The 19,916-nt window shown below is 46.5% G+C and overlaps 1 protein-coding gene across 3 annotated transcripts; it reads left to right on the top strand.

The window, feature by feature from the left end:
• Window positions 1-1,076: 1,076 nt before the first annotated feature.
• CD33 (CD33 molecule) lies at window positions 1,077-14,474 on the top strand. 3 transcript variants are annotated; one of them, XM_073016128.1, is made up of 10 exons: window positions 1,077-1,317; window positions 1,488-1,691; window positions 1,879-2,041; window positions 3,207-4,631; window positions 4,694-5,074; window positions 5,276-5,554; window positions 5,781-5,828; window positions 9,330-9,414; window positions 9,756-9,837; window positions 13,984-14,474. In XM_073016128.1, the coding sequence occupies exons 4-10, from the start codon at window positions 4,592-4,594 to the stop codon at window positions 14,152-14,154; spliced, it is 1,086 nt and encodes a 361-aa protein (XP_072872229.1). In that variant the 5' UTR covers window positions 1,077-1,317; window positions 1,488-1,691; window positions 1,879-2,041; window positions 3,207-4,591; the 3' UTR covers window positions 14,155-14,474. The 3 variants fall into 3 exon arrangements, with proteins under 3 accessions (XP_072872229.1, XP_072872230.1, XP_072872231.1); XM_073016129.1 differs by lacking the exon at window positions 5,781-5,828 and having other exon boundaries at window positions 1,077-1,691; XM_073016130.1 differs by lacking the exon at window positions 4,694-5,074 and having other exon boundaries at window positions 1,085-1,691.
• The last annotated feature ends 5,442 nt before the right edge of the window (window positions 14,475-19,916 follow it).

Below are 19,916 nucleotides of genomic sequence, written 5' to 3'. Positions count from 1 at the left end.
ACCATCCTGTGATGATACTAAAAAACCCGTGAATTGTACACTTTACATGGGTCGGTTGTATGTTATGTGGATTACATTTACTAAGGCTCTTACAGGAGGTAGCTAGTCAGCACAAGCAGGGCAGGAGGGGGCTGCCTCCTCCACTACCCGCGATGTCAGGTGGCCATCTGCTGACAGTCAGGTGGTTGCTACACTATTGCTCTAAAATAATCATTGACCGCAGCTGGTGCCAGAGAACGGCCATCTCCCAGTAGATAGAAAACACCTGAAACCGGCGATCAGCAGCTTCCCAATACAATCTGCCACAGGACTTGGATATGTTCCCCTGCTAACCAGGACATTTGCGGGGGGAAGAAAAAGATCATGCACTTCTTTTTAGGATAGTGAGGAGTTTAAGTTTTCCTTGGAAATAAGAAGAAAATCTTTTGAAACTATGAATGACAGGACTTCAAAGTCCTCCATTGGGAAGAACCCAAGTAACAAAAGTTTATTAAAAGAAAAACAGAGGTTAGCAACCTGTATACCTCATGTGCACATGGGAGACACCCAGGGAAAAAAAGTAAATTTCAAAGAGGCGGCTTTGACTTCAGGCTTAAACAGCATCTTCCACGGAAACAAAGAAAGAAGGGTGTGGGCAGACCAGTTATCGGAAGGCAACAGGGAAACACACCAGGAAACAACAGCGAGGCTTGTTTTGCAGATCTTCCCTTGATAAGAGTTTCATGAGTGAGTCGTCTTCTCTTCCTGGTACAGAGGGAGACCCCTTCGCTGTTGGAGATTCCTTTGTAGATGTGGTTTTCCCTTTAAAAAAGGGAACTTCTTCCCTGGTTCTCAGAGCGTCTCCTGTGTCTGCAGGCTCTTGAAATAATCTTTATGCCAAAAAGGCACATCTTGGGGTGGCGTATTTTGGTCTCCTACAGCCGTATTTTGGGGTGATGTGTTTTTTGTCTCTCATATTCTCATAAGGTTCAAAAGACCTAATGTAGGTAAAGGATTTAGAACATTTAATAATAAATTATTAATTAATTAATTAATTAATACTAAAGGCTCACTAACAGCGTTCTCCAATTAAAAAAAAACTATTTCCAGCTGTTTGCACAGGTCTCACATGACGTTTGACCTGATTTGTCTTTGGTGTGAAAGGACTGGAACGTGAAGGGTTATGACTGCTCTCTGGTGGCCATACTGTGAATTACAGCCTCTGCAAATCCCCGTAAAAGTTGGTCCCGACGGTGGAGGACATACTCGCATATTCACTTCTCGTGTGTTGAGGATCACAGGAGGTTCTCCCGTGGCTTGCTCCGTATTGGATGGGAGGTTGGTAAAAAAAAAAAAAAAAAAGTCATCCCACGAACTGCTGCAGAGAGAGAAGAGGGCTTCCCTTGGCGCCACACTACAGGGAAGTTTTACAACAAAATCTTTCAGCACATGGGAGCAAACGTACTTCCTGCATTCAAATCAAACACACGTTGCTCTTCCATCTGCAGAAGAGAATAGACTGCGGCTCTGCCTGGTATGAGGCAGCACGGATGCACACGTACAGGCCGCTCAGAGCTCCTGAAAAGTGAGAGAAACAGACATACGTGGGAGCCTTGGCAGGGGTTGCTGCAGGAAGCAGACGCATCCGTAAGAAAAAGACGGACGAGGGACGCCTCATCAGGAGCAGCTTTGCAGTGTGAATTAGGAAGAAGGTAGGGAAACAGCCCCCACCATTTATTAAAGCATTCATTCGTGTAGACCTGCCCTGAGCATGCGCTTTATTCTTAGATGCGCTGTTATGTGGGGATGGAGGATGTTGGAGACAGGGCCCAGGAGAGGTCCCTCCTCCCCATCCTCTCTCTCTCTCTCTCTCTCTCTCTCTCTCTCTCTCTCTTTCAGGCTCCAGCCATGGAGGGGGGACTCTGCTGGGGCCAAGGATCAGGTGACAGAATCGTAGAAGGAAAGAGCTAGAGGGAAGCATGAGCTTGCTCCTTTTTCTGGACCTGGGAAATCCATCTGCTCTTGGTTCTCGGACCTTCATTAAATTCATTAAAGAAACACAGTAAGACTCACATATTCATATTTGATGTTCTGGTCCATGAACATAGTATGACTTTATTGTTAAAACTAAATGTGACTGGGCACAGTGCCTCACGCCCATAGTCAAAGCACTTTGGAGGCCAAGGTGGGAGGATTTTTTGAACCCAGGAGTTCAAGACCAGCCTGGGGAACATAGCAAGACCCCATCTCTCCTAAAAATAAAAACAAAAAATTACTCCAGCCTGGTAGTATGAGCCTGTGGTCCCAGCTACTAGGGAGGATGAGCTGGGAGAGTCACTTGAGCCTGGGAGGTCAAGGCTGCAGTGAGCTGTGATCACACCAGTGCACTCCAACCTGGGCAACAGAGCAAGACCCTGTTTACCGGGCGCGGTGGCTCAAGCCTGTAATCCCAGCACTTTGGGAGGCTGAGACGGGTGGATCACGAGGTCAGGAGATCGAGACCATCCTGGCTAATACGGCGAAACCCCGTCTCTACTAAAAATACAAAAAACTAGCCGGGTGAGTTGGCGGGCGCCTGTAGTCCCAGCTACTCGGGAGGCTGAGGCAGGAGAATGGCGTGAACCCGGGAGGCGGAGCTTGCAGTGAGCTGAGATCCGGCCACTGCACTCCAGCCTGGGCGACAGAGCGAGACTCCATCTCAAACAAAAAAAAAAAAAAAAAAAAAGCACTAAAAGCACTAAATGTACTGAATTTTCTATTATGTGCCACATGCTAAATAACTTACAACAGATATTATTTACTGGAGACTTAATTTGTTGTATATCAAACGAGGATGCTACCTATCTATTAGTAAGGACGAATTAGGAGTTATCTAGATACTATTGTATGTAGAGAGTTGACAAAGGTAAGGTGGCAAGTACTAATATGTCCCAGGGATCAAGAGTTGCTGGATGCATACTATACAGAGTGATATGGACAACCACGTAGCTGGACCTAAAGTTTAATTTTCTCTGTACATTCCACTCATGTTGTCTGGAAATATTATGTCTTTGGGCCATACTTAACTGTGAGAAGCAGATTTTTACATGAAAATGTTGATCCATATCATGAGCCTCTAAAAAAATTTGCTTCTGCCCATACTAAACCAAATAGCAGCATGAACAGAAAAAAGTTTTTTTCTGCACTGGTTCATAGAACGAACATGTGTTCTCCCTTTTGTTTTACAGGAAGATGCTGCATAGTTCTTATTTTGGAGATGTCATCGACACTGTGCAAAGCAGTGTACTAGCTGCCAGGGGAAAATTCTATAGTCATATTTCTTTCAAATTTTCCAATATGCTCCCATGACACATGGCAAATTCCCAATTTTTCACAGCTCTAAAGCCAGACAGTATATGTGTGTGTGTGGTGAGGACATGAGGCTATGGATGGGGAACATCTCAAGGGCAGGAATCAGGTCAGTGGCATCTCTTCTCAAGCCCCACCTAGACACAAAGGCTCACTGTAAGAATTAAAGAAAGAAGAAAGAAACATGTATGGTGGCTCGCCAGTCAAGACAGGTTTTAGAGAAAACAAACCTGAGAGGAGTTTCTGGCTGAGTTAGGTAGAGGCACACTCTCTTACAGACTAAGAGTTTTTAAGGATTTAGGGTGGGAGGGTTTATCAGAGGCTTGGACTGCTTCTGTGTCTCTTTGTTGTGCTTATCTGGGAGGGAGAGTTGTGTATCTGTTCCCATACATCTTTTTGCAGCTGCAGGCATACCCACCGAGTCTGCATTTAGCTTTCCAACTTAGTGCACCTGAAGGCAAAGGAATGTGCTTATTAAGGCCCACTGTTTTACTAGGGCCCATTGGATGAGGGTGAAGTTTGGCAATAACTCAAGAGACTTTCCCCCCACCTCCCTCTGTGCCTGAGCTGTCTTATCTGTGTTTCACCGTCTGCTCTTTCTGGCTGCTTGTAGTTAGCAGAGAAGTGATTTCCTTGAAATGCATGAGGCTAGAAAGGGAGTTGGAACTTAAAGTGGCGGTATTTGTCCGAGATGACAGTGGTCCTGCTCTGTCACTCACTATGTCTTTAGTGAATGAATGAAGAAATGAATGGCTGCCACCTTCACTTTACCTAGGACTCTTCTTTGTTTCTCTGCCCCAGACACTCACATAGACCCTATAGAATCCTATATCCTGCTGGACAAATCACCCCATGGATCTAGGGGAGGCTGTGACTCGGGCCAGGCCAGCAGTGACCAGCCTCCATGTAAACAGTTGTGCACAGAAAAGTACCTCAGAGTGGAAGGATTTTAGACATGGGGTTCGCATGTCTCAGATGGCCCCGGAGGTACTGGTCCAGGCTCCGGTGCTCCTGGGAGGCAAGACTCAGATTCTGCTCCATCTCCTCCCTTCTCTGGGCGGGTCTCTGGCATCTCTGGCCCATGAGGGTCAATCTGTGTGGAAGGGACAAGCTCTGAGCACGTGTCGGTCTGAGGTTCCTCTTCCATGCAGGGCTGAGGTCTCCTGCTCCTCCCCAGCTTCCTGTCCGGCCCCCTAGCCCTTCTCCTCCACTCCTTTCCTGTTCTCTGCTCACACAGGGAGCCCAGGAAGCCTCAGCCTCAGACATGCCACTGCTGCTGCTGACGCTGCCGCTGCTGTGGACAGGTGAGTGACTGCGGGGAGGGGGGTTGTCAGGCTGGGCCAAGCTGACCCTCATTTCCCCACAGGGGCCCTGGCTATGGATCCAAGAGTCAGGCTGGAAGTGCAGGAGTCAGTGACAGTACAGGAGGGTTTGTGCGTCCTTGTGCCCTGCGCTTTCTTCCATCCCGTACCCTACCACACCAGGAATTCCCCAGTTCATGGTTACTGGTTCCGGGAAGGAGCCATTGTATCCTTGGACTCTCCAGTGGCCACAAACAAGCTAGATCAAGAAGTACAGGAGGAGACCCAGGGCCGATTCCGCCTCCTTGGGGATCCCAGTAGGAACAACTGCTCCCTGAGCATCGTAGATGCCAGGAGGAGGGATAATGGTTCATACTTCTTTCGGATGGAGAAAGGAAGTACCAAATACAGTTACAAATCTACCCAGCTCTCTGTGCATGTGACAGGTGAGGCACAGGCTCCAGAAGTGGTCACAAGGGAAGGTCATGGGTACTATAGGGCAGGGCTGGGATGGGACCCTGGTACTGGGAGGGGTTTAGGGGTAAAACCTGTCATGCTTAGTGGGGGAGCTTGACCAGAGGTTGATCTCTCAGGCCCTCACCTGGACCCTCCCTCTTGATTCTGCATCTCCCGCTTCTTCTCACTAGACTTGACCCACAGGCCGCAAATCCTCATCCCTGGAGCCCTAGACCCTGACCACTCCCAAAACCTGACCTGCTCTGTGCCCTGGGCCTGTGAGCAGGGGACGCCCCCCATCTTCTCCTGGATGTCAGCTGCCCCCACCTCCCTGGGCCTCAGGACCACCCACTCCTCGGTGCTCACGATCACCCCACGGCCCCAGGACCATGGCACCAACCTCACCTGTCAGGTGAAGTTCCCTGGAGCTGGTGTGACCACGGAGAGAACCATCCAGCTCAATGTCACCTGTAAGTGCTGGGCCAGGATGCTCGGGTCCCTGAGTGTGTAGGGGAGACAGGATGGGCTGGTGCTGGGGACATTTTGTGTCCTGGGGACCTGGCTGAGTTCAGCAGTTAGAAGGACATGAACCCTGTCCCTTCTGCATTTCTGTGGCTTTGGCAGGAGTAAGGGAAAATGCCTACCCTTATCGTATCTCTACTCCCAACTGAAGGAAATCCTCTCTTCCTCTCTTAGATGCTTCACAGAACCCAAGAACTGATACCTTTCTAGGAGATGGCTCAGGTAGGAAGGCGCCTCCCTGCCTGAGGCTGTTACTGGGTTGAGTCTGTGTCACGTTTGGTCAGATCTGGACTTTCAGAGTCAAGTGTTTGGAGGCAAGGCCTGCAGTTAGACACAGGTAGACATCGGGCACCTTGGATAAGGATATTTGGGGATGACTAACAACTTCCTCCTTGCCCATCCAAATAATGCTCTTTGTCTCCCTCCTGTCACTGAATGTCTTGGGGTATTTTATTTTTAATTGATATATAATAATAGTACATATTTATGGATGACATAGTGATGTTTCAATACTAATAACGTATAGTAATCAGATCAGGGTAATAGCATATCCGTCATTTTGAACATTTATCATTTCACTGTGTTGGAAACATTCAATATCCCCTCTCTAGGTATTTGAAACTATCTATTATTTTTAACCACAGTCATCCTACAGTGGTATAGAATACCAGAACTTACTCTTCCTTTCCAGGTGTGATCTTGTATCTTTTAACAAATCTCTCTCCTTATCATTGTTCCCCTAACCTTCCCAGCCCTTATTATTCTCTGTTCTACTTTTTACTTCCATGAAATCAACTTTTTTTAGCTTCCACTTATGAGTGAGAACATGTGGTATTTAACTTTCTGTTCCTGGCTTATTTCATTTAACATAATGTCTTCTAGTTCAATCTATGTTATAGTGAATAACAAGATTTCATTATTTTTTTATGGCTGAATGATAATCCATTGTGTATATATGCCACATTTCCTTTATTTATTCATCTGTTGTTGGACACTTAGGTTTATTTCATATCTTCCTATTGTGGATAGTGCTGCAATAAACACAGAGGTGTAGACGTTTCTTCAATATGCTGATTTCCTTTCCATTATATAAATGCCCAGTAGTGGGATTGCTGGATCGTATGGTAGTTCTATTTGTATTTTTTTGAGGAAAAAAAAAACTACATATACTAGTAGTGGTTATACTAGTTTACATTCTGGTCAAAAGCATTTAAGAATTCCCTCTTCTCTACATCCTCACCATCATTTGTTAATTTTCGTCTTTTTTTTTTTTATCATAGTCCTCCCAACTGGGGTGACGTTACCTCATTGTGGTTTTGATTTGCATTTCCCTGGTGATTGGTGAGGCTGAGCATTTTTCATATATTTGTTGGCCATCTGTATATCTTCTCTACAGAAATGTCTACTCAGATAATTTGCCCATTTTTAAATCAGATTGGGTTTCTTTGCCATTGAGATGCATGAGTTCCTTGTATATTCTGTATATGAATCACTTGTCAGATGAATAGTTGACAAATATTTTCTCCTATTCTGTAGGTTGTCTTTTCACTCTGTTGATTGTTTCCTTTGTTGCATAGAAGCCTTTTAACTTGACATTATCTTGTTTTTTTGCTTTTGCTTTTGTTGCTTGTGCTAGTGAGGTCTTACTCATAGAATATTTTTCCAGACCAACGTCCTACAGCATTTCCCCTATGTTTTCTTCTAGTATTTTTATATTTTTGTGTCTTACATTAAGGTCTTTGATCCATTTGGAATTGATTTTTGCATAGGATGAGAGGTGTGAGTCTAGTTTCATTCTTCTGCATATGGCATCAGTTTTTCCAGCATCATTTATTGAAGAGACTGAGTGGGACTATAAGACTGTTCCTCCAACTGGAAGTACAGGCAGCAAGGGTTGGTTTCTCTGCTGTTCAGGACCAGAGTTCCAGCCAATCCTGGGCCCAGGATCCATGCAGCTCTAATTGTGGTATTCAGCCATTACTGCAGGCTTAGGGGAACGAAGATGGAGTTACAGTGATGAAGAGGTGCGTGGCCACTGGCCCCCAGAGGAGGGTGCACTCCAGAGACGGCTGTGGTCTCGAGATGGTGCTGTGTTGCAGCAGCTTGCCCACAGGGGCTGGTTAGGGAGTTGGGAGTGCACACCGTGTGCTCCTAATCCAGAACCATGCAGCTGCATGAATTCCTGGCAGCTCTTCCAACTGTGCTCAGAGCTTGTGAGGACTGTAGGATTAACCTGTAGTAAGGAATGTAGGTATCTGCAGTGGGCACTGGGGGTTGGTTGTATTCTTCTGCTTATCATTTCCCTACAAGGGGAAATCCTTCCTGTCTCTGGGACAAACCAATCTGGGCTGGGGAGAGGAAGCTGCAAAGTCTGGGTGCCTCCATGCTGCCCTCCTGGGCTTTCAATGACCACAGGTAACTCTCCACTCCCCTGCTGCACTACAGTACTCTGCCTTCGACACTCCACTCAAATCTTTGCTGTTTATTCATTGCCTTGGTCCTTTCCTGCCTGGGCGGATGGGGGAGGATGAGCTCCAGGTACCTCTGGTCAGCCATTTTGCTCCAATGGGGGCATTTTAAAATAGGTTTTATTTTTCAGAGTAGTGTTCCTTTCACAGCAAAATTGAGTGGAATCTTCTAGTCGCTGAACATCTTGGGAGCATTTATAAATGAACTTTATTTTTCATGAAAAAATTGAGCAGAAGGTACAAAGACTTCCCATATGCCCTCTACCCTTACACATAGTTTCCCTGGCCATCAGCATCCCCCATCAAAATGGTACATTTGTTACAATCAATAAACCTACATTGACATATCATTGTCACCTGAAGCCCATAGTTTACATTAAAGTTCACTGTTGGTGTTGTACATTTTACAGGTTTCTAAAAAATGTATAATGACATGAATCCACCATGAGAGTATCATATAGAATAGTCACACTTCCCCAAAAATCTCTTTAGGGGATTTTTTTTTTTCTATTGTCCATACCTCAACCCTTACCCCTGACCTCTGTCCGAAGACCAGTGCTCTCTCCACTGCCTTATTCCAATTAATAATGGCATCTGGTCCCTCGGTGGACAGTGAGCCCAGTGAGGGCAGGAATAGTTCCCTCAGTAGTTGTCATCAAACTGTTGACAGATGATGCTCAGAGAAACGCCCCTGACTCTGAGTGTTGGGATCGAGAAGGTACAGTCAGGCATGTCCAGGAGAACTGTCTGGGTCTAAGAAGGTCTGAGAACTACCTCCCTGCCCTACCCTGATTCCAGGCGCTTTTTAAGGCCAAAAGGACCACCTTTGACCCAGTGGGAAGAAAGAAGAGACAAGACCTATCAGCATTCCAGTGCTCTCTCTCTCTCTCTCTCTCTCTCTCTCTCTCTCTCTCTCTGTCTCTCTCTCTGTCATCCAAGAGGCTCAGAGCTTCACAGTCCTTCAGTGGCTATTTCTGAGGTTCATTTCAGAGAGACCAAGGGTGGAGAGGAATCTGGGTCCTAGGAGAGATGGTGTTTTGTGCACCGGGGAGAGAGGGTGGGACGAGAGGTGTCAGGTGTACCGTGTACTTCGTCTCACGGTCATGGTCAATATTCATGTCTATGATGGATGGGAAGATCTAGGAGCTAAACCCCATTTTGGAGGTGAAGTCACCCCTCTCTACATGCTGGAGAGGAGGATACACATACCTGTTTATCCAGATTAGAGTTCACCCCATGTCTTTTTTGTCTGCAGGGAAACAAGGAGTGGTTCAGGGGGCCATCGGGGGAGCTGGTGTCACAGTCCTGCTCGCTCTTTGTCTCTGCCTCATCTTCTTCACGTGAGCATTTTCTCTGGGTCAGGCGTGGACCAGAGGTGAAGAGGATGGACCTCGTGTAGAAGGGTCCTGGAGGGGCTGTGAGGGCTGGAGAAAGGGCAGGGGGTGTGGTGATCTACAGAATCTAGCCTGTAGCCACTGGGCTAGGCATGGGTCTATGCGAGGGCCCTGGTCTCAGATGTCCAAGGAGTGGGAGGTAGAGGAAGACCTTGTTTCTAAGTTTTGTTTGAAGGCTCCTGGATTAATTCCACCCCTTACCTGCCAAGGTCCCTCATTCCGGGCTCCTAACAATGGCCCCACAGCCTGAGAAAACCAGGCTCAAAGACCCTGGTGTCTCCCCTCAGAGTGAAGACTCACAGGAGGAAAGCAGCCAGGACAGCAGTGGGCAGGATTGACACCCACCCTGCCACAGAGCCAGCATCCTCGGTGAGTGATGGGGCATGCTGGCATCCAGGATGCCCTGCAGACACCTCCTCCCAACATGGCCCACAGTCATGCCCCATTCAGCATTTCCAGAACTGAGCTTATTGTCTTTCCTCCTGTTTAACAGTGTAGGTTTTTTTGTTTTGTTTTGTTTTTGTTCTTTTGAGACAGAGTCCCGCTCTGTCACCCAGGCTGAAGTGCAGTAGCACAACCTCGGCTCACTGCAAGCTCCGCCTACCAGGTTCAAGCCACTATCCTGCCTCAGCCTCCCAAGTAGCTGGGACTACAGGCACCCACCACCATGCCCAGCTAATTTTTTGTATTTTTAGTAGAGGTAGGGTTTCATCATGTTAGCCAGGATGGTCTCGATCTCCTGACCTCGTGATCCACCCACCTCGGCCTCCCAAAGTGCTGGGATTAAAGGCATGAGCCACCATGCCTGGCCCCAACAGTGTAGGTTTTAATGTTATTCAGGTATGTTGAGGCCAACAGATCAGGAGATTATGGCCATTGAAAAGACAGTTTCTTGGCTGGGCGCAGTGGCTCATGCCTGTAATCCCAGCACTTTGAGAGGTTGAGTTGGATGGATCATGAGGTCAGGAGATTGAGGCCATCCTGGCTAACACGGTGAAATCCCATCTCTACTAAAAATACAAAATAATTAGCCAGGCATGGTGGTGGGCACCTGTAGTCCCAGCTACTTGGGAGGCTGAGGCAGGAGAATGGTGTGAACCCGGGAGGTAGAGCTTGCAGTGAGCCGAGATTGCGCCACTGCACTCCAGCGTGGGCAACAGAGCAAGACTCTCTCAGAGAAAAAAAAAAAAAAAAGATAGTTTCTTATTCACTGTTTCCAAGAGGAAAGGGTGCACCACACCATGCAAGGCCATATAGAAAAGCACCAGGGTCAGTCAGGAAGCAGAGGGAGCAAGGGGAAAATGGGACAAGAGCCTTTACTGTGGCTTTCATTGAAAATAATGGGCAAGACAGGGTAAGCAAGTTAGGCAGGTTTAGGATTGGCTACTTTGAACAATTTCAGCAGACTCGGGTATAGGAGTTGTCTCTAGTTGTCTGGTATGTGGTCCTGGGTTTATTAAGGGGGATTGTGGCCTGGAGTGTAAGAGCTCAATAAAGGATCCAGCTGGTAGTGTGGGCTTTAGATTGACTGGTTTGCACACGAAAGGTGCACTTGTATGCAAGCCCTTTATTAGCTCTAGAAATCTACTATCCCTGGGAGAGGTAGTCTCTCAAGGCTCAGCAATGCCCCAGATGTCGGAACATCAGGAACACTTGGTTGACACACCCCTAAATATACTTCTCCTGGTTGGTTCTCCGTCTCACTAATGGCACTCTTGTCCCCATTGCCCAACCAGAGACATGGCCCCCTCCTGCCCCAGTCCTCCATCTCTTCTTCCTGTGCCAGTATGCTATGATGCATGTCTGAGCTTCCTCTGAACACAGCTTAACACAATCACTCCTTCTGAGCTGAGATCCCCTGTTACTCCTTATTCTGCTGCAGCCTCACCTCCCATTTCTCCTCTCCAGAACGTTACCTCCCTAAAAGATCACCGTCCCCTCATTCCCAAGTTTGAAATGCACTGCTTCTCCACACTCCTGAAAGGTTGGCATTCCAACAACTTGGTCTGGCATTTGGAGCAGGAAAACCAGAGTCCCCTTCAGTGCTACGCTCCCCCAACATTAGCCACTCAATCACCTCAAGCAGAGCAAGCTTTTTCATCTCAGAATCATTGCTGAGCTGTTCCTTCCTCCTCATATGCCTAGTAGCTACCTGCCCAACTCCAGTGCATCCTTCAAGCTCTGATTTTTTTTTTAATTTATTTAACTCTGACTAAAGTGAACACCACAGTAAAGTTTTTTAACACAGGGTCAATAAGCACTCATTCATTCTGCAAATATCTATATAATCCCATTTGCCAGTTGTTCTAGGTCCTTGTGCCATTCTGTATTTTTATAAACATGTATTTTACAAATATAAAGTATTCCTCCTATCAGGGGCTTAACATCTATTGGGAAAAGGGATGAAAATAATGAACAAATAAGTAGTGCAAATATACATGAAATAAGCATGAAATAAGTGCTATGGCAGAAGATGAAATGGGAGAATGGATTGGACAGTCCTGGGGGCCAAAGAGTGGCCTTTGGGCAAACAGCTGCAGGAAGAAAATGAGTACAGTGTGAGCAGTAGAGAATCATCGAGGAAGCAGCGAGTACCATGGCTCTGAGGCTGGAGCGCATCTGACGTTTTAGAGAAACAAAGTAGGACAGTGTGGATAAGGCAGTGTCAGGGGTGGGGTGTGGACTGAACAATGGCAGGTAGGAAATGAAGCTGAAGAGACATAGAAGCTGCAAATATTGCAGGTCCATCATAGTTATTGATGCATTTAGAGCAGAAGAGTGACATGAACTGACACTCATTTTGGTGGGAGTGACTCTGGCTGCTCTGTGAGAAACTCTAGTACATAGCATAGAAGAGAAGATACCAGAATAGAGGATACACGGATAATCAAGCCAAGAGATGACTGACTCAGACTTAGTCCCAAGTAAGAATGATGAATCTGGTGTGGAGAAATTGGGTTCCAGATACGTCTTGAAGGTGGAGTCAACAGTATTTGCAAATGCAGTGATGGAGTGCATGCAAGGCAGGAGCAAAGATAGCTCATGGGCTCTGCTTGATAAGTGTCTCAGATGTCATAGGTGGCTCCACAGATATCATAGATGTCATGGATGTCCAAGAAGACCCCATGGATGTCATAGATGTCTATAGATGCCAATGATGATGTTCATGTGACTTACTCAGAATTCAAACTTAAAGAATCAAACTGCCAATGATGAAAATTACCAACCTTGAAGGAGAAGTATATTTTCAAGTGTATATCAAACATTATTTTGGTTACTGTAAGTTTGAGGTGCCTCTGAGACATCCATGTGGAGATGACAAGTAGCAGGCAAGTGTCTGGAACTCAGAAGAGGGATCCATGTGGGAGACACAGAGGCTGGGGCTTCCATATCAACATCCAATAATGGATGAATCTACAAAGAAGAGAAGGGGTCCACAGACACAGCCCTGGAACCCTCCAGCATCGAATGTTAGGGAGATGAGGTGTAAATGGTGAGAAAGCTGAGAATGAGTAGGAACCAATGACCAGGAAATTGCAGGCTCTAGTGTTGGTGGCCAAAGGAAGATGGGGCTTCATGGAAGAGAGGTTGGTCATTTGTTTCAAACGCTGGTAAGTCTGGTAAGATAGAATCTGAGAAATGGCTATTTGTATGTAGCTAAGCGGTATGACAGCAAAGCAGATCTGATCTTCTACTGGAGGAAGATCCCTTGACTAGAGAGAGTTCAAGAGAGAATGGGAAGAGAGGAGGCAGAATCTGTGAGTTGAAGGACTCTTTTGAGAAACACTGCACCAAATCTAGAAACAAGCAATGGGCCTGCACCAGAAAATGGTTGTACCCTGTAGACTTGCCATTTCTCCAGCATCTGCTCCTGTGTCGCTCGGGATACCATGTTCCCTGTTTGTATAGAGCTTTGCACCACTTGAACTAACTACATTCCCATAGCTCCACCTACCACACCGTGAGCTCCACAAGGAAAAGGCTGGGTTTTATCAGACCTCCATCATTCTACTCTCTCCTGTTCAGCTGCACACTGTCACAATTTGCAATTACCAGTCTGTTTCTGTCTTCATCCCCTGCAGTACTGGAAATCACAGGGCTCCTGCTCTGCTTTGCTCCCTCCTGAGGATCCAGTTCCCAGCACAGAGGAGGTCCCAGAGACCTGGGACTGAGTTCAGGGTCAACAGATGTGTGACTTTGGAAATTACCTAACCTCTCTGAGACCTAGTTTCCTGGTCTGTAAAATGGACAAAATAATAGATGCCAAAGATGATGTCAGTGTAGCTGGCCATAATTTTTCCACATTAGTCTCTGTGAATATTGAAGAGAATTGGGAATCAATCAATACGTGCTACATGTGTTAGATAACGAATAAGTAAAGCCTTAATTAATAAACATTTGATGAAAGAATGAAAGAGTGAATAAAGGTTCATTTTACTTCATTGACCCTCCTTGCCTTCTCCCGGTCCCCCTCCTCACTGCCCTGCTCTAACCCCCTTCTTTCTTCTCTGTAAGAAACACCAGAAGAAGTCCAAGTTACATGGCCCCACTGAAACCTCAGGCTGTTCAGGTACCGCCCTTACTGTGGAGATGGACGAGGAGCTGCACTATGCTTCCCTCAACTTTCATGGGATAAATCCTTCCGAGGACACCTCCACCGAATACTCAGAGGTCAGGACCCAGTGAGGAACCCACAAGAGCATCGGGCTCAGCTAGAAGATTCACATCCTCTACAGGTCGGGGACCAAAGGCGGATTCTTGGAGATTTAACACCCCACAGGCAATGGGTTTATAGACATTATGTGAGTTTCCTGCTATATTGACATCATCTTAGACTTTGTAAGCAGAGAGTCGTGGAATCAAATCTGTGCTCTTTCATTTGCTAAGTGTATGATGTCACACAAGCTCCTTAACCTTCCCTGTCTCCATTTACTTCTCTGTGAAATAGATACAAGAAGTCCTATCTCACAGGGATGCTGTGAGCATTAAATAAAGGTACACGTGGAAAACGCCAGTCCTTGTGCAATAAGTTTGATGCATACTGGTTCCTTCCACCTTGAACAGAAGTCATTAGTGATATTTGATCCCTGGAACTATATCAGCAACATGTCTATCTCACTTGCTGCTCAAAACCCCACCATCTATTTCTTCACTGACTTGCCCTCCAACATCATCTCTCTCTACTCCTGAATCTTCCCTTTCCATCCCACCTATCCCCTACTAAGATTTCTGCTTTCTTTATGTCCTGCTACAGGGAAAATCACATATTAGCATTTGGGGAATTTTCTAAAACTCAGCGCTGACCATAGTCAAAATAGTTCCCTAGATCCCCAACCCACAAGAATAATTTGAAGCTTCTCAATGTGACATTCTAAGTCAGAGGTGGTCAACCAGTACTAGCAAAGGGCCAGATAGTAAACATGTTCAGTTTTGCAAGCAATATGGTCTCAATTGCAACTATTTAATTCTGCCATTGTAGCACCAAAGCAGCTACAGACAATCTGAAAATGAATTATATGGCCATGTTCCAACAAAATGCTATTTATCAAAACAGGCAGCCCACGGGCTGTGGTGTGCTGACCTCTATTCTATGTTGTTCTCAGTCTTACTTAGTCTACTCTTCCATTGCCACACCCTACACTCTATGGACGCCATTCTAATGCACTCCTCCCTGTCTGTTTGAATCCACATGCCCTCTCCAAGAAGGGCTGTCACCAGTCATCATCAGGCTACCATATTTTTTTTTTTTTTTTTTTGAGGCGGAGTGTAGCTCTGTCGCCCAGGCTGGAGTGCAGTGGCCGGATCTCAGCTCACTGCAAGCTCCGCCTCCCGGGTTCACGCCATTCTCCGGCCTCAGCCTCCCGAGTAGCTGGGACTACAGGCGCCCGCCACCACGCCCGGCTAGTTTTTTGTATTTTTTAGTAGAGACGGGGTTTCACCGTGTTAACCAGGATGGTCTCGATCTCTTGACCTCATGATCCGCCCGTCTCGGCCTCCCAAAGTGCTGGGATTACAGGTTTGAGCCACCGCGCCTGGCCTCAGGCTACCATATTTTTATCCTTCCAAATGACCTCAGAGGTAGATGTCCAAATTGAGACGGCAGAAAGAAGAAGCTCACAATCATCCTCCTAAAAAGCCCAGTTAAAATGATAAAAATCAGTTTAAGAAAACCAGCCCCAAATTCATCAGCAGCACCCAAACCATGACAGGGGTGAAAGCATTATGCCATAAGCTCACAATGCCCTTTAGATAAACAAATGGAAGATCCTGGTGTTGCTTAAAAAAAAAAAATGCGTGGGTCAGGCACGGTGGCTAACGCCTGCATCCCAACACTTTGGGAGGCCAAGCCCCGACCCCGCCAGGCTGTGCCCGCCTCTGCCTCCCCTGTCCATGGGAGTGGCGGGTGCCCCTCCAGGGTCCACCTCACCCAGCCCAGACCCCCAGAGGGCTCCGCCCCATAGATGGGAGGCAACTGCCCAGGGTGTAGGGGCAGTGAGGGCACTGCTGGCCGAGGGACCTGCCCCATCCTGGGGAGGGAGGGTGAGTGTGTCAGGGAAGGGACAGCCCTGCAGATGTCAGAGGTGGGGCTGGAGCAGCACAGGTTTCCTCTGGTTACAAACCACTCCTAGATGCATACCCAACAGAAATACATACGAATGTTCTTCAAATATATACAAGAATGTTCATAGCAGTACTAATTGTAATGGCTGAAAATAACACCTACCCAATACCAATGAACAGTAACACAGATAAATAAATTATGGATTATTTCTGCAACAGAAGCAGCAAATAATGACTGCATACAACACGTAGGAATCTTAGAAATATAACGTTGAGTGAAGGAACCCAGATACGAAAAGTACATACTATGTGATGTACTTGATACAAGGTTTAGAAACACTCATAACTAATCTTTGGTGTTCAAAGTCTAGATACTGGTGACCGGAGGGGCGGCGGTCAGGGGCTGCTTGTTAGTAACGACTAGAAAGGGGCATTAGGGAGTTCTGGGAGATTCTGGTAAGAATCTGTTCTTTGGGGGTTTTTGTTTGTTTGTTTTTGAGACAGAATCTCTCTGTCACCCAGCCTGGAGTGCAGTGGTGCCATCATAACTCACTGCAGCCTTGACCTCCCTGGTTCAAGCCATCCTTCCATGGCAACCTCCAGAGTAGCTGGGACTACAGGTGTGCACCATCACGCCTAACTAATTTTTTCAATTTTGTGTAGAGACATGGTTCTCCATGTTGGCCAGGCTGGTTTTGAACTCCTGTGCTCAAGCAATTCTCCTGCCTCAGCCTCCCAGAGTGCTGGAACTATAGGTGTGAGCCACTGCACCTAGCCCAGGATCTTTTTTTTTTTTTGATCTGGCTACTAATTGCTCAGATGTCATCACTCCGTGAAAATTTTTTTAGTAAAACACTTGTGATGTGTTCCCTTTTCTACATGAATGTTACTCTTCAATCAAATTTACATTAATATTTTTATAAGATTATCCTTATTAGTATCTAGTTCTGATCTCCAAACCATCAGCTTCCCCAGGTCAGGAACTGTACTATGTCCAGCCCTGTATCTTTAGAGCCCAGCCTTGGAACACAGCACATGAAGCGTACTCCAGTAAATCTTTGAAATGACCTGAACTCCATCCAGGTGGGAACCACAAGGTTGGACTCTGATGGGGCCTCAGAAGTTACATTTCCAGCCCAGGCCTCTCTCTTAAGCTCTAATCTCCTATGTTCTCCTGCACATCTCTCCCTGAATGACCTACAGGCTCCATGCTTTTAATGCACCCCAAACTGGACTCATCTTTCCTTAAGCGTGGTTGTCTTCCAGGTTCCCCATCCAGAGGGGTGAGGATTCCCATCTACAGTCATGGCACTTGGTACTCAATGCCTGGGTGTCTTAGCTTGTTTGGGTTACTGTAGCCAACTACCATAAACTGGGTGGCTTATAAACAATAGAAATTTATTTCTCACAGTTCTAGAGGCTAGAAAGTCCAAGATCAAGGGGCCAGCAGATTCCATGTCTGCTGAGGGCTAATTTTCTGATTCACAGACAATGCCTTCTTGCTGTGTTCTCACATGGCGGAAAGGCAGGGAAGGGAGCTCTCTGAGGTCACTTTTATAAGGGCACTAATCTCATTCATGGGGGCTCCACCCTCATGACCTAATCACCTACCAAAGGCTCCACCTTCAAATACCATCACACTGGCGATTAGGCTTCAACATATGAATATGGGGGGACATAAGCATTCAGTCTATCTCATTATGCAAGGAGAGCATCACACCCCTGTGCCTGGTTCTAACCTGTCTAAAGACACAGTTTCTGGCCTACACTCATGGTTTCTTGTGAAACAGGCCTCCTGCCCTTCTCCAATCTCTCAGATCCCAATTTAGGTTCCTCTCTGCCTGTTCCACTAAGAGATCACTGTTTGAACCACTTCCTGAATCTGATGAGTTTATACCTTGTCCTCCTCCTCCCTTCTCCTGGCTCCTACTCCTCTGGGGACTGTGAGCTCCATTGGCCACAGTATGAAATACCTCAAGGCCCAAGTACAAGGTCTTCTCCAGTATGAAACATCCTTCAACTTTGCACTACCCTGGGACAAATCTGAAACTCCCTCCTCCGGGATCCCACAGGTTCCATCCATCTCTCGACCACAGTTATATCCCAGGATCTAGAATCTGTTAAAACTGTCTTAACGAAGGCAGCAATTAAAATTTTCACTTCCTTCACAGTGGCCAGAAATTAGAAGCAACCCAAATGTCCATCAACTAATGAAGGAATAAACAAAATCTGGTACATTCCCGCAATGCAATATCATTCAGTCATTAAAAAAAGGACCGAAGTACAGATACATGCTACAACGTGTATGAACTTCGAAGACATCACCCAAGTGAAAGAAGTCAGACATTAAAGATCATGTATCATATGATTCCATTGATATGAAATGTCTAGAATAGGAAGTATATTTCTGGAGGCAGAAAGTAGATTGGTGGTTGCCAGGGGCTTCGAGGAGGGCAGTGACTGCTTAGTGAGTACACGCTTTCCTTTTGGAGCAATGAAAATGTCTAGAACCAAATAGAGGTTGTGGTTACACAACATTGTGTGTGTACTAAATGCCACTGAGTTGTTCACTTTAATATGGTTCATTGTATGTAATACAAATTTTACTTCAATAAAAAATAATAATAATAATTTAAGCTTTCAAGGCAGACCTCCAGGATCTGAACACCTGCCTCACCGCTGAACCTCCTGCTACTTCCATTTGCTTATCTGTTCAATGGGGATAATAGCACCACTTAGTTCATTGGTTCATCCTGAGAATTCAATGAATCAATGCTTGACAGAGTGGCTGATGCATGTCAAGTCCCCAGCTCTTGGGGGCTGGTCAAAGTGAGCTCAGCCCCCGGCCAAATTCTTCGAGGTAATGATTTGATTCACTAAATGACTTGCAGGTTTCCAGCTATATTCTTGTGGCACCAGGCTTCCTACTTGCGCCCTGCTTACACGGGTGACCCTCTGGTCTCGGGGAAAAGTGATGTGCAAGATAGCAAAAGAGAAGTATAAAGTCTATTTTTTTTTTTTTTTTTTGATATAGAATTTTTCACTCTAGTTGCCCAGGCTGGCCTGCAATGGCGTGATCTCAGCTCACTGCAACCTCTGCCTCCCGGATTCAAGCAATTCTCCTGCCTCAGCCTCCCAAGTAGCTGGGATTACAGGCGCCTGCCACCACACTCAGCTAATTTTTTGTGTTTTTAGTAGAGACGGGGTTTCACTATGTTGGCCAGGCTGGTCTTGAACTCCTGACCTTGGACGATCCGCCCACCCTGACCTCTCAAAGTGCTAGGACCACAGGCGTGAGCCACCTCGCCCAGCCATATAAAGCCTATTTTAAGTCTCCATGGCCAGAGTTTTGTTTCACTTCTCCCTTTCCCTCTTCACCCATTCCTGTAAGTCACCAAGTTCCTGGCCTGTACGCTTCCCCTTACTCTCAGATCCAGGTCCCATCTTGACCTCTCTTCCCCAGAACATGACAAAAGCCTCTTCCCCAGCCTCTGGGCTCCAGTCTCACCCCACCCAGTCCATCACCAAAACCATCAGCAATGGCAGCTTTCTGATACTCACCTCTAACCCTGTATCTCTCTTTCTAAATATCCTTCCAAGCCTGCCCCTTTGCCTCAAGATGACGTTCTGACTCTAAGTGAGAGTTACTCAAGACTTTTCTCAGGCCACGAACAGTGGCTCATGCCTGTAATCCCAGCACTTTGGGAGGCTGAGGCAGGAGGATTGCTTGAGGCCAGGAGTTAACACCAACTTGGACAACATAGAGAGACCCTGTTTCTACAAAAGCAAAGAACAATTAGGTGTGGTGGCATGCGCTTATAGTCCCAGCTACTTGGGAGGCTGAGGTGGGAGGATCCCCTGAGCCCAGGGGTTCAAGGTTATAGTGA

This window comes from Chlorocebus sabaeus, chromosome 6 (genome assembly GCF_047675955.1).
Source record: "Chlorocebus sabaeus isolate Y175 chromosome 6, mChlSab1.0.hap1, whole genome shotgun sequence".
NCBI lineage: Eukaryota > Metazoa > Chordata > Mammalia > Primates > Cercopithecidae > Chlorocebus > Chlorocebus sabaeus.
The sequence above is the reverse complement of the archived record's forward strand: the minus strand, read 5'-3'. Positions and strand labels throughout refer to the sequence as shown.